At 35.4% G+C, this 13376-nt stretch overlaps 1 protein-coding gene across 3 annotated transcripts in view; it reads right to left on the reverse strand.

Annotated features, from left to right (window-relative positions):
• Positions 1-2309: 2309 nt before the first annotated feature.
• LOC108698914 (connector enhancer of kinase suppressor of ras 2-like) overlaps positions 2310-13376 on the reverse strand; it is a 306790-nt gene continuing 295723 nt past the window's right edge. For 2 of the 3 annotated variants that reach the window (XM_041572777.1, XM_041572775.1), the window contains exons 20-24: positions 11408-11478; positions 10087-10160; positions 8994-9501; positions 6892-7091; positions 2310-5998 (exon numbers count right to left, since the gene is read on the reverse strand). In XM_041572777.1, coding sequence (XP_041428711.1) covers positions 5783-5998; positions 6892-7091; positions 8994-9501; positions 10087-10160; positions 11408-11478 — 1069 coding nt within the window. In that variant the 3' untranslated portion in view covers positions 2310-5782. The remainder of the gene's footprint in view (positions 5999-6891; positions 7092-8993; positions 9502-10086; positions 10161-11407; positions 11479-13376) is intronic. The other variant, XM_041572776.1, reaches the window with a different exon arrangement.

Consider the following 13376-nt stretch of genomic DNA (forward strand, 5'->3'; position numbering starts at 1 on the left):
TTTATGTCTGGATGACAGGTCCACTTTAAATATCAGTGTATGCAGAAACTAACATACATTTTTTGTTTCTTGATAGCTATTTATGGTCTGGGTGCATACAATGAAATGATGAGCTACTTAGGAGATTATTTATTAATGTTTGAGCTTGTGTATTGATGTGGTTCACAGTAAAAAAAACGTGATTGCATGTTTCTCTCAAGCATGTTTTTATGCCATAATCACAATTTTATGCTGCAAAAGCTCAGGTGTTAAGAAGTCAACTCTTAAGTGTCCTGGTTGCTGAATTCTGCTGGCCACTGGCAAGTTCCTAATCAGTTGTCGTTATTCAATTCTGCACTGAATCTATGTATGTAATTTGCTGTTTGGAACAGTCATAAACATAAGTACATGTATGGGACCTGTTATCCAGAATGCACAGGACCTGGGGTTTTCTGGACAATAGATCTTTCTGTAATTTGGATCTTCATATCTTAAGTCTGTTACAAAATCATGTAAACATTAAATAAACCCTATAGGCTGCTGTTGCTTTCAATACGGATTAATTATATATTAGCTATCATCTCTTTATACTCATATATAAACACAAACCACAAGCTGTTGCTATAGTTTTGTTGACATGCCAAACATTCCTATTTTGTCCACTTTGTTCTTTCTGGTGTTTTTGGAATGTGAAATTGTGATATTTCATGTTATTTACTGTATTGTATTAACATCTGCACCCATATTTTTAGGGGCAGATTTTATTCAGAGCTTAATAAATAAAGCTCACCCACGTTCTATTTATTCCTATACTAAACTCAGATTTTGATACTTCTGCCCCTTAAAAACATATATATGTAGGCAGGGAGAGGCCAGTCTACTCCATTGAAGTGGGTTCTGCTGTGCCATAGAACCTCCATTCACTCCTTTGATCCTGTTGTTCCCTCTTCCTAATATCTTACACTTCAATACAATGGGTGGCACATTTCCACTTACATTTTAATTCCTGTTTTGATGCAACAACCATATAGTTTTTATAAGTTAATTTGCCTTTGTGTGGTTAAAATAACCAAAGTGCAGCTGCTTGAGAGTATGGCATCGCTTTATTTTTTTTTCAGCAACTATGTTTAGTTTAAATATAACCCTAAGATTGTTTATAGAACAAATATTTTAATTAAAATACTAAACATATGACTCTTTCACGGATTTTCACATTCTTCTCATGAAATATATATTCAGTAAGCAAGGGAGTGGATTATTATCTTTATATTTCTTTTCTTGGCAGCTCTAATCTGTTGGTATTTTTGCATTTGTAGTGTTGCCGATGTGAATCTCTATTCATACAGTGCTTATGTGAGCCACAAAATTCGTAAACATCATGATTATTCATAGAGCACATGTGAGTGCTGAAAATTATGTATTTCTACGACATTCTGCCAAGGCCTGTACAGTACAGTGTTATGAGTTTTTAACGCAGAGAGGATCAATTATCTTGTTCATTTAAATGTCTTTTAACAAAGATAGATTCCTGGTTATTGGGGTTTGAGGGGAAGATATAGTTACATTTCTACATGCATGTTGCAAAGCATATAGAATGTTATATCATGTTACTTCCTCTGCAGGGATGTATTAAATTATCTTCTGTAGACTCCAGCTATACAGTGAGCTTCCAAATCATCATGGAAAAATGGTCAGTGTTGCTTGGCTTTAGTAGGCAATAATATTTCTGAAACACCTTTTTTACTCAACAGAAAGATCATGGAACTTTTAGAGGCCTATTTATTATTTTGTGTAAAATTATTTATGCAGTAAAAAAGGGTGTAAAAAGCAGTGTAACAACCCTTCTTGGCAGAAACAACCCTTCTTGGCAGAAACGATGGAGGTTTAACTCGCCCTGACCTGTCTGATAAATACCCTAGCCATTGTGATATAACAGTACTCCATCTCTTTCTAGTAGCAATGCTTACCCTAATATGCACAGAGTCAACTTATGTTTTACACCCACTTTGTGTACCTTACTTGCGTCAGTCTGCTCAACTGTTTGTAAAGTATGTATGATTATTTGTGTTCAAAAGGAAATAAAACTTACCTTTCAAAAAAAAAAAAGCAGTGTAAAATAAATTGTGAATTTATATAACAGTGTATTTTCTTTTATACTGGCCAACTGAGGTATTTTATACAGTATATATATTACACTATATTTATGGTGTAACTCATTAAAGTTATTGGGAAATATTTAGGTAAATACAGGCAGTAAGAAAAACACTATGCAGAAAACGAGCCTGGCATTGATAGTGATGGGTGCTGTATTTGGCTGCCGTTTATTTATAGAATGATAAATAGGCCCCTTATTGTACTTTCTAAAAGGCAATATAAAAACCATTTAAAGGGACAGTTGCAGTTGTTTTTACACAGTACACCGAAAGAAATGATGATTTTTTTAGATGATTGGTGCTGTGCTCGGTACTGCTGAAGTTAAGAAATGTATCAACGAACATATCAGTTCAGCACAGTTTATGATGTCTGCAACCACCCCTTAAAAAGAACTGCTCCATAGAGAAGGTAACAAATTAAATGCTGAACATGAATGTTAGAAAAACAATTCAAAATAAAGAGTCATATTAAAAAAATCAGAAAACCACACATTTTAAGAGATTTCTATATGGGCCCCATGGTTTCTGAATACCCTTATACAAACATTTTGTATACGTTTATGATTAATAAGCTGTTTTTCTCAGGATCTAGAAGCAAGGACTAGTGACTTCTATATTTGCTTCTGATTTGTTTTCCTATTGAGTGCTCTTATTTGGTAGCTACTGTTCTAAGCATGTTTTATGCGACACTTGAATCATAGGCTCTATAATTAAGTGTTGCATAGACACAAAATACGTAAGGCTTGAGATGATTGTTCAATTAAGTAAATTTTTTTTCCTTTTAACTTTTTGGTCTGACTTGGCTTGGCCTTTAGTGTGCCTTACACCCGCTTAAAGGGGTAGTTCATCTTAACTTTATGCAGACAGTAATATTCTGAGACAATTAGCAATTTGTGTTTTTTTCAATTATCTACTATTTTGTTCAGCTTCTTTCCAGTCTGCAATTTCACCAGGTGTCTGGTTGATACGGTCAAATTTCTCTGCAGCCAGGAAGTATCTTGAATAAGAGACAGGAATATAAATAGTAGGGGCTTGAATAGTAAGAGTAAGTAATAAAGAGTAAGTAATAAAAAGTGTCAAAAACAATGAAACTGTAGACTCACAGAGCAAAAGTTGGAATAAGATGGAAAAGGAAAACTATATAAAAAAAAAATTAAAATCAATTGAAAAGTTGCTATAAATAGGTCATTCTATAATATACTAAAGGTTAACTTAAACGCCTTTAATGCATTGAAATGTGTACAATTTAGCAATCTCCTTTAAAACCCATGAAAAGAGTGGGGGGGGGGTGCTGTACAAAAACAGAAGGTCCTTGTACTATGCACATTTATAAAGAGCATCTATGAACACTGTTTCAGCTACCAGAAAAACATCATGATAGAAATCTCATGGATCAGTGGTGCAGTAAATAGAGTCTCTAATACCTGGATGCATCCAAAAGATGATGCCTAAGAAAGTAATGTGTTCTCTTTTGGGTATTCAGCATGTGGGGTTTGTGTAGTTTCATGTTTGGCAATGATCATTATATATTTTTTAGGAATTTGCCTAGTTAACACTTTAATAATTCATAAAGGGAATAACAGGAAATGTTTTGTCTTGGAGCTTTTGACATTGTTTAGAAACATGTTGCCTCAACACATTTTATATTACTGGTTTTTTTTTCAGAAATTTTCTACTTTTGCATGCATCACCTCCCTTTTTAATAAACGTTACCATACCGAACTAAACAAGTAACATCATCTTCCTTGTTTAGAAATGATACCTTTCAATTGATTGAATTGGTTGAGCAAACTATTTCTTTTGGGAAAAAAAATCTTGTTTGAGCACAGTCTGTTTTGATTAGATAAAAACAAGATTTGCGTTTTGTAAAACAATTTCATATTGTCATCTGCAGTGTCATCACATCTTTAACTGGATTCCATAAACAAAAGTGAAAATCTTGGATTACAGCATATGATTAGTAGAAATGGCATAATGCTACAGACAGTTGAGATCATTACAGGCTTATATTCTGTTGAAGGCAAACTGTCATTGTGACAAAAGAAAATTCCATGCTGTAGAGGATATGAAACAAACCTGTTTTAAAAATAGGCTTTATTATTTGTATCTTATAGATTTTTTAATATAGTTAATGTTTTATGAATAAAATGGAACCTAACTTTTCTTTGAACAAGTCACTCATGCTCTGGTGCTCAGCCTTATATCAGGAGCACTAGGTTGTACCATATGAACAAATTGTTATTGAATATGATTCAGTTGTGTGCAGCAGGGAAAATGCTAGCTTGAGAAAGCACGCTAGCAAATATGATCTCTCATAAACTATAAGTATAAATCCATTAAATCTATTTGTGACACATGATTTATTAAACACCTACTACAGTCTGTGACTGCTCACCTTCAAATATAGGGCTTATCACAATGATACATGCTTGGAGAGAAGAAATTAACAATTAACTGGAGACAGTTCTGACCCACAAACATTTGATTTTATGCTATCTATTAGCTGGAAGAACCAAGTGAACAGCACCTACTGCCATTATACGTATTGGATAGTTCACCTTGTTTCCTTTTTTCCTAGCTCTGTGTTTGCACTATAAGCTCGTTTTCATTAGGAATACAGTTCACGTTGCTCTTCCTTTATGGAGAACACCCCTGCCTGGTTGAATTCCCATCCAAACTTCAAGACAACATCAGTTAGTTTCTTAAGTCACAGGATAGTGGCATTAAATTCACAGTGGAGAGATTGATAATCCTGCAAAGACATCTAGCACTTCAAAACAGACTTTCCGAGCTGACTGAAAGCCACCTTAAGTTGGAGCATCCCTTAAACAGTTCAATAAGAGTTGAAAGCCTTCCCTGGAAGTTGGATCTAAGCCCAACACACATCACATAGATCAAGAAAGCTGCTGTTTGCAGGATGCACAAGACACATCTTAAGGCACTAAGGGGCTGAGCCATTCCTCTTTGTCTGGGACCTCTTTCAACTCCTAGAGATATTTTAGAAGTCTACAAAAAAGTGTAATGATTATAGTGACGAAAAAAGCTGTCTGAATTCTAAACCAGAAAGGTTCTGTAATCCAAAACACCTCTGGCACCCAAAGGGCATGGGCAATACTGTAAAAATGTTATCAGTTATAGTATTGCAAAATTAATTAATACTACTGTATGCCATTTTGCATTTCATATACATAGATACAGGAAAAAAAGCCAGAGAGTGATTGCATATCTAAACAGGGTCCCTTGCAGAAACCCTCATGCCTGGTGCAAGAAAGGAGTGACCAGGCCCCACCACGACTAACTGAGCAGAAATACAATTGGATTTTCCTTGCCCATAGTCAGTGGTGTACTCCGGCACTCCCTGATAATAGCACTGTATCTAGATATATAAAATATTTTAGGGAGGTACTTGAACAGTAGCATTGGCCCTCCCTGGTACAGTAATTCGACATATATGCAGATCTTTGTACATACAGGAAAAATAACTTAGGAAATAATAATAATACTGATTTTTCATGCAATGTCATAGGCATCCTGTGGCACTATTCTCTTATCCAGTCTATGTACAATATACTTGATTACATTATATACAAAGATTACAGTGTTTTTCTGGTGGCACCTAGCAAATTTATTGTTCATGGTGCTGCTACTGGTCAGACGTGCGTTTCAATAAATGAATGTGTATGTGCCACTAGGGGCGCTGAAGTTGCAAGTTCAGAGGCACCGTTCTGAGGTTTCAGGGTTCCGCTGTACTCACAGATGTCCAAGAAAAACTCTAAGTTTTTTTGCTTCCAATCTTTAAATCTCTTAGCTGACAAGTGTGGGTCTTCTAGCAGAGAGCTAATGACTGTAAGTTCCCCTTCTTTTGCCTAAGACGCCAAGGAAAGAACATATAATTAGAAAATGACAGTTTAAGAAGAAGCTGGTATGGTCAAAATCTGACTAGCAGGAAAAAAAATATTGTCTTTTTTTTGCAGAATTAAAACTAAGAATGATTACTATGATTCTTAAACACACACAAAGGGACAGATTTACTAAGCTTGAGTGAATTTTCGAAGTTTACAAAGTTCGAATTTCGAAGTAATTTTTTGAATACTTCGACCATCGAATAGGATACTACGACTTCGAATTTACTTTGACTTCGATTCGAAGTAAAAATCGTTCGAATATTCGACCATTCGATAATCGAAGTACTGTCTCTTTAAAAAAAACTTCGACTTCATACTTCGCCAAATTAACGCTACCGAAGTGCAATCCTTTGATCGATCGCTAAAAATCGTTTGAATCGTTCGATTCTAACTATTTAATCATTCGATTGTACAATTTCTATTTGATCATTCGATCGTTTGAATACGGTAAAAATCGAGGGTCGAATTTTGAAGTTTTTTTAACTTCGAAATTCGACCCTTAGTAAATCTGCCCCAAAGACTATTCTAATTATTATCCATTTTGAAATTTTGTAAAACTACCCCATGATATTTTTAAAACATATGCTGTGGAATATCAACCCAGGGAATATTAATTTAAAATTCAAGAATAGAAAAAATGCAGTATAATATTAATGCAAAGACTGGTATATCATTTTTGTGAAGTTATGTAGGATTTATTTTGCTTTAAGTTGCTGATTTAAGTTAGCCTGTGGTTACGGTTGTCTTGCTTTAAACTCAACTACCATTTAATTGTATAGATTGTAACATTCTTTCTGAAATTACTAACCGTCAGCAGTTTTTCAAAAGTGTACAATTATAAAGTCTTTTTATACCTTTAAAGTGCTTTTCAAGACTCTAATTCGATGGCACTTTTCATTCATGACTGGATCATTACACCGTTTTACAAAAGACCGCCTGAACTCCTGTTTGGTCGAAAGCCGTTGTTCCCCAAACGCGGAAAGGCTGGCTTGTTCCAAAGTTTTGTAGAGCTCTTGAAGCCCATCAGTGCTAGACCTGTTTTCTTTCTTGCTTTCTGAAAAAGAAATAGCTTGTGCTTTTCATACTTCAAAGTTGCTTTCTATATTGTAGAACAGGAGTGTCCATACTTTACTAATGTGAGGTCTGCTTTAGTGTTGTTGTCCCATTATGATCTATATCCATAATAGCATAGTTAGCATTCTGTTCCATGGAAAATATTACTTAAATACTGATTTATGAGAAAATGAACAAGGTTATATTTAACAAACACCCATTTCTTATGTAACCTTATCAAAATAAATATCTGAATGAAAAGCATAAAACAGGAGGGTGATTTAGACAAGCTGTTTGTTGACTTGAGTTTGAGATCTACTGATCACCAGCTTAAGGTCTAAAGTGTTAAGCTTCAGGAGTTATACTTAAGTTTTTTTTAAAGCTATGTAAACATATGGCTGTCATTCAAGTTTAAATTGGGCAGTAGGGTTCACATTTGCTATGTGAATACAATAATCTTAACTGTAAAATGTTTTTCAAAGCATTCTACATTCCATACTGCATGCTAAATACCTGACATTAAGGGGCAGGTTTATTAAGGGCTGAAGTCGAAGTTTTAAAGAGACAGTACTTCATAAAAATTCGACCTTCGAATTTTGAAGTTTTTTCAAATTCTAATCAAAGTTTGACTATTCCCTAGTCGAAGTACACAAAAACTTCACCTCGACATCTGATAAATCTGCCCCCTAGTCTTAGATAATTCTACCTCATAATAACTGAACTGAGTCCAGCCAGGCATTTCCTTTTAATCAAATCAGTATTTTGTTTTTCTTGGCTCCAGAGATCTGCAAAGACAGCCAAGTGTACTTCAGTGGCATTTATCTTACAATGCTACTTCTCTTGAAGCATTATTATTGTAAGACTGATGGAGTGTCAAGGGCTTCCTAGTAAATCTATTTGTCTCTAGCATAGATGTCCTTTAGGACAAGCATGAGCCATTTGGCACTATTTTTTTAACCAACGCTATTAATTCTATACCACTCTAAAAAGAGAAGCTTAGGAGCTTATGAAGCATCTTTAAATGCATATCTCACAAAATACGAAGAATATAGTGCTTGAACTGCATTGGGGCTAATTTAAAAACACTGGGCAAATTTTCATCTTGCCAATTACCCATAGCAACCAATCAAACACTTGATATTGTTCAACTGGTAGCTCACTGAAAAAAAGCCATTCACCGATTGGTTCTTATAAGTAACTGCCATTTTATAAATGAGATCCACAAATTTTTAATAATTAAGAAACTCTGCTATAGACAGGTTGCCATTTTTTAGATATTGTTTTTTTTATGAAACATTGTTAGTGATCAATTGTGTGAGCTTCCTACAGTATGTGAACAGATCACTTACTATGCTATAAATACTATACTATAAATGTCCCCCCTGATTCTATTACCCAAGTTTAGGCCTTGTAAAATTAAAAAAAAAATTTTTCAGCTACATCATCCCTAAATTTCAATAACCCATATGTTCCTTATATTTAAATTTAATTTAATAATTATTATTTTATAATATTTTAATAATATTATTAGATGAGTTTAGATATCTAATTTCTGCCGGTTTAGTCATTTCTTTCTTACCCCAGGTCAGCTGTCCCTGACATTGCCCATGCTAATCAATTTCTCCCAGTTTAGCCAACTTTGCAACAGCACTTTAACCTGAAAAAAAGGACCAAATCCAATCCAAGACTTTGTTGTGATCATGTCATTAAAAATAAAATCATTATCTTAAAATGTATGATTGTGCTGCCAATTCTGTTTTTGATAAACAAGGTATTTGATGGTGTACACCTTAGAGAGCAGGGACTCCAATATTAATTATTGACATTACAGCAATTATTGGAGTACTCAATAATTGATAAAGTTGAACAAATATTTTGAATGTTGCATTTAGAAACACATTACCTTCTTTATCAGAATTGCTATGAGTCCTTTTTGAAAGTTCATCTTCAGATTTCTCTTCAAGCTGGTCTGTGTTCTTTCCACGACTCTTAATTTTAACGTCCCTGTTCCTTGGCAGGCTTTGGCTGCGTTGCTTTTGTGTCCTAGCGTGAGATGTATGCCCCCTAGGACATTCTGTTAGAGGGAAAGGTCCATCTCTTTCGTTATTGTGGCGCCTTTGAACTGGAAGTGTGGCTTGTCTCCTTCTTTCTGGGGACATTCCCGTTTGCCCTGCTATATATTCTCCATCAGAAGGTACAGTCTGCAGAAAGTGAAGTCCTGAACTGGTTAAAGGTGTTTCAATTAGATCTTGCCAAGAGCGTCTTTCCCTGTAACTGGGCCTGCACCCAGAAGAATGTGTACTTCCAGTGGCATCCTGTCTTGAATCTTCAGCAGAAGAGTGGGAATATGTTGACTCACTTGAAAAATGGCGCCCATGCTTTGGCTCAGGAAATGGACTGGACGAATTAATCTGAATGAACATTTTACAAACGTTGTGAATCGAAAAAGAGAAAACCTTTTGGGTTAAAGGAAAACTATTGCAAAATTGAAAATGTTATACTGTTTAAGCTTCATCTCACTGAAATAATATACTTTCTAAATATAATCAAGTAAAAAGTATTTACTGTTTCTTTTACGGTTTCTAAATGCTTCACTGTTGTTAAAGTTATTTTCACTATTCCAACTCTCAGCATCTGTCTCTCTTCATTCTCTCTTTATGCAGGAGTCAGTTTTTGACTGACCGATCTAATTAATTATTTTGGAGGCCCAACCTTTGCCTAGAAGTCGTATTAGAGCATACTATTTCTAACACAAATACTGTTTCTATACATAAAGGATTTTTGCCGTACTCCTTTGTAAGATTTTGTTTGTGCTGGAGCTGGTTATTTGAGTTATCTTGCTACAAATCTACAAAGATTATGGATTATCCAAAAGGAACCATGTTTACTTAATTGCTGTATCACCTCCAGCTCTGAATTTATCTAAGACTATACTTCCTGGGACACAATTGCTCTTCTACCCTACCAATGGTATTTTTTTATTATGTGTTACTCACTGTTGATGGAGCTTCCTGCCTTAAGGTCATTGAGCCATCAATGTCATCCTGGTCGCTTTCACTCCAATAATCTGCTAATAAGAAATAATTATTAAATAATTATTAGTTATGTAAACCTCAATTGCATAATTCAGAGGAAGTTTGTGTACTAATAGACAAAAACTGAATATGATAAACTCTGTCTAAATATTGTTATATGTTGAGCAATGGCTTTTACTAATACAAATGTGTGAAAAGGTTTTGCCCAGACATGAATAGGCAACTTTGAGAGCCCAGATACTCCAGAACTAATCGCTGGTGGATTAAAGTTACTAGGGAGCCCTGTACCTGATGCCACAAAGTACACCAGATATTTTCATTCAGGCCATGGAGTGGGGAGCATATTGTACCAATGGTAAATAAGTCTGAAGATGAGCTAAACAGTAACCCAATGGTAGTAGTAAAGACTACGGAGTAGTAAGAGAAGTCCCTTATTAATGGTTTACTGACAAAGGCACAAGCTTTTTCTGCTTGTTCCAACACGAGGCCCTTGTGCTAGGGTGGAGTGCTTTTTATGGTAGACATTAAAGCGATACTGACACAAGAAATTAAACTCTTTTTAACATTGATCATAATATTGCCTTTGAAAGCAATTTATAACTTTGCCATAAAGTATTTGCCCAATGCTTTTACATGACCTGTCTGATGCCCCATGTTCCTGTATAAGGGGCTGCCATATTTGTGCAGCAGGAGTCCGTTAGCATTAGAATCTCTGACAGGCTGAGATGGGACAGTCAGGTTGGCAAAACAGTCAGGTTTTGAAACTTCAACTAACAATTACTTACAAAAGCAAACCTCTCAGCAACATGACCTAAGTAACTTTTAATGTACATTCATATTTTAAAAAGTAGTTTTTTAGTGCCAGTATCACTTTAAGTACAAGCCTTCCTTGAGCCTGATAGTGCTGTCTTCAACTCACTGGATTTTTAATGCAAAAAGAACTTAAAGCATGGAGCCCTTTGTAAATGGACCATTTAGTCTCAAAGCCACACAGTGATCAATGCCTTAAATGCTATACTTGGATATAGGAACACATCAGCACCGTATCAATCCTCTCATTTTAAGCATTACTGATGTCTGGCCATGTCAGAAGTAAGATGCAGTGCTTTGCAAGAGGGAGTTCTCCCATAATGTATATTAGCATTAGATCACAATTTTTTTGTGGCAGGAAATAATTTTTTTATGATCTTTACAAAGTTTTCAATGTGTAGCCCACTTGATTCTTTTTGCCATACATGCTTTTATGAGGATGTGTTTGTGGCCTGACACAAATTGCTTTTACCTTCATTTGGCCTGGTATCCTTTTCATCTGGAGTGTAACCAATTGCTGCAAGGCCTAAACGGTTCATCCACCTAAAAGAAAAAAAAAATGATACAGACAATTACACAGTGAAACTAGAAATGTAACATGAATCAGTAGCCACTTCCTGGAAATCACATGCGTATTTATTAGAGCCACAAGCACAAATTAAAATTCACATCACCATGGCTTGTGATTATTGGACACTCCCAGCATCAATTTGGAAAAAGTGGAAAATGCATCTATGAATATAGCTCACATCGAAGGGCATATTTATCAAGGATCAAATTTGGAAGTAAAAAAACTTGGAAATTTGACCATCGAATTTGAGTACTTCGATAGTCGAAGTAATTTTTCCAGCGAAAACGGCCGTATTCGATCAAAGTATGATCTAAGTAAAATCCTATGATTGAAAGATTGAACCCTTCGAATTGAAACAATTCGAATGATTTTTCAAAAAAAAATGTTGTCTTCTCAAAACTTGCCCAAAAGCCTCTAGGTTCTAGGAGGTCCCCCATAGGCTAAACAGCAATTCATCAGGTTTAAGGTGGCGAAGTGTTGAAGTTGAAGTATTTTTAAAGAGACAGTACTTTGATTTTCGAGTGGTCCAGTTTTCGAAGGGTTTTCAATTTAAATCAAAGTCGAATTTGGCCTATTCGACGGTTGAAGTACCCAAAAATTACTTAGAAATTCGAAGTTTTTTAATTCGAAAATTCACTTCGACCTTTGATAAATCTGCCCCCTAATGTACCTGCTTACAAATTAGTGAGCTAAGCCTTCTAGTTTATTTAAGAAGGATGGTGCAAGATCAAAAGCAGCAGTTTTGCTTGTGTTACAATCCAACATTTCATTTCGACTTTACAAGTTGAGCAGCACTGTGCCATACAAGGAATTTTTACCCAAAAGGACCCTAGTCATGGGTGGTCACACATGGAACCTCATTTAGAAGTAGATGTGTTCTTAGCCACTATGTAGTATTGTTAAACACTGTGCACAAGATTATTAAATATGTATACGCAGTTCCCTAAATATGTATACGCAGTTCCCAACAAAGCGTCCCCAGTGGTGCAGTCAAGAATACCCACAGAACACCCTTCAAGCACCTTTTAGTTTATTACAGAAGAATGGTACAACATCATAATTAAAAATACATCACAAAAGGCTAGCGAAGCTAAGGGGCGACAAAACCCAGCTGTGTTTAGAGTTATAAATGATGTTTCAGGGCCCACATCTGCCAAGCCTCTGCAATTTAATTACACGCTCTTCTAAAAGTGTTGCAAGTTCAGTATTACCATCTTCTTCCACAAGATGTCAGTGTCACATAAAATGGAAAATTACCTATTACACGCCCTTCATATTGTTAACAAGAAATTAGAAATGTAAGGGTTTTGGGTCTCCAGCAGTGAACCATTGCTCCAAAATCAGTTGCGCAGTATAATAATGCTCTTCCCTTAATGTTTACTTTATAAGGCAAAACAGAGGCAACTGTTCTAGGGTCTCTCTTCTATAGTCATTGACTAAAGTCTTCCTTGAATTTTTTTATCTATAGTTTTTCCAATGCCATGAAGCCACTGGTGATAGATGAGACCACGGAGCTTATTTCTGATCAACTGATCACTAGATGGAAGTAGAAGAGTGCTCAATCAAAATGCAGTTTATTACCATATTTGCATCTATATGTACTCCACTATAATTAGGCTTTGCCCTTATGTCCCAGGTATGGCTGCTTTAAGCAGGTTCGGGGCTCCCAGTTATGCCAACCGAATTACATGCTTTGGGTTGCTCATATCAATACCATTTAATTTTTGCAACAGGATTGGTTGTGAATGCTCATCTGCATAGATTACTGATATGACAGGGGCCCAGGGAATGTGCATTGATCAATTTTTCTTCTTTTTTTCTATGTCTGTAGTTAATTTGGCCAGATCAGTAGCACTTCCAATGTATTTTA

Source organism: Xenopus laevis, chromosome 8L (genome assembly GCF_017654675.1).
Source record: "Xenopus laevis strain J_2021 chromosome 8L, Xenopus_laevis_v10.1, whole genome shotgun sequence".
Taxonomy (NCBI): Eukaryota; Metazoa; Chordata; class Amphibia; order Anura; family Pipidae; genus Xenopus; species Xenopus laevis.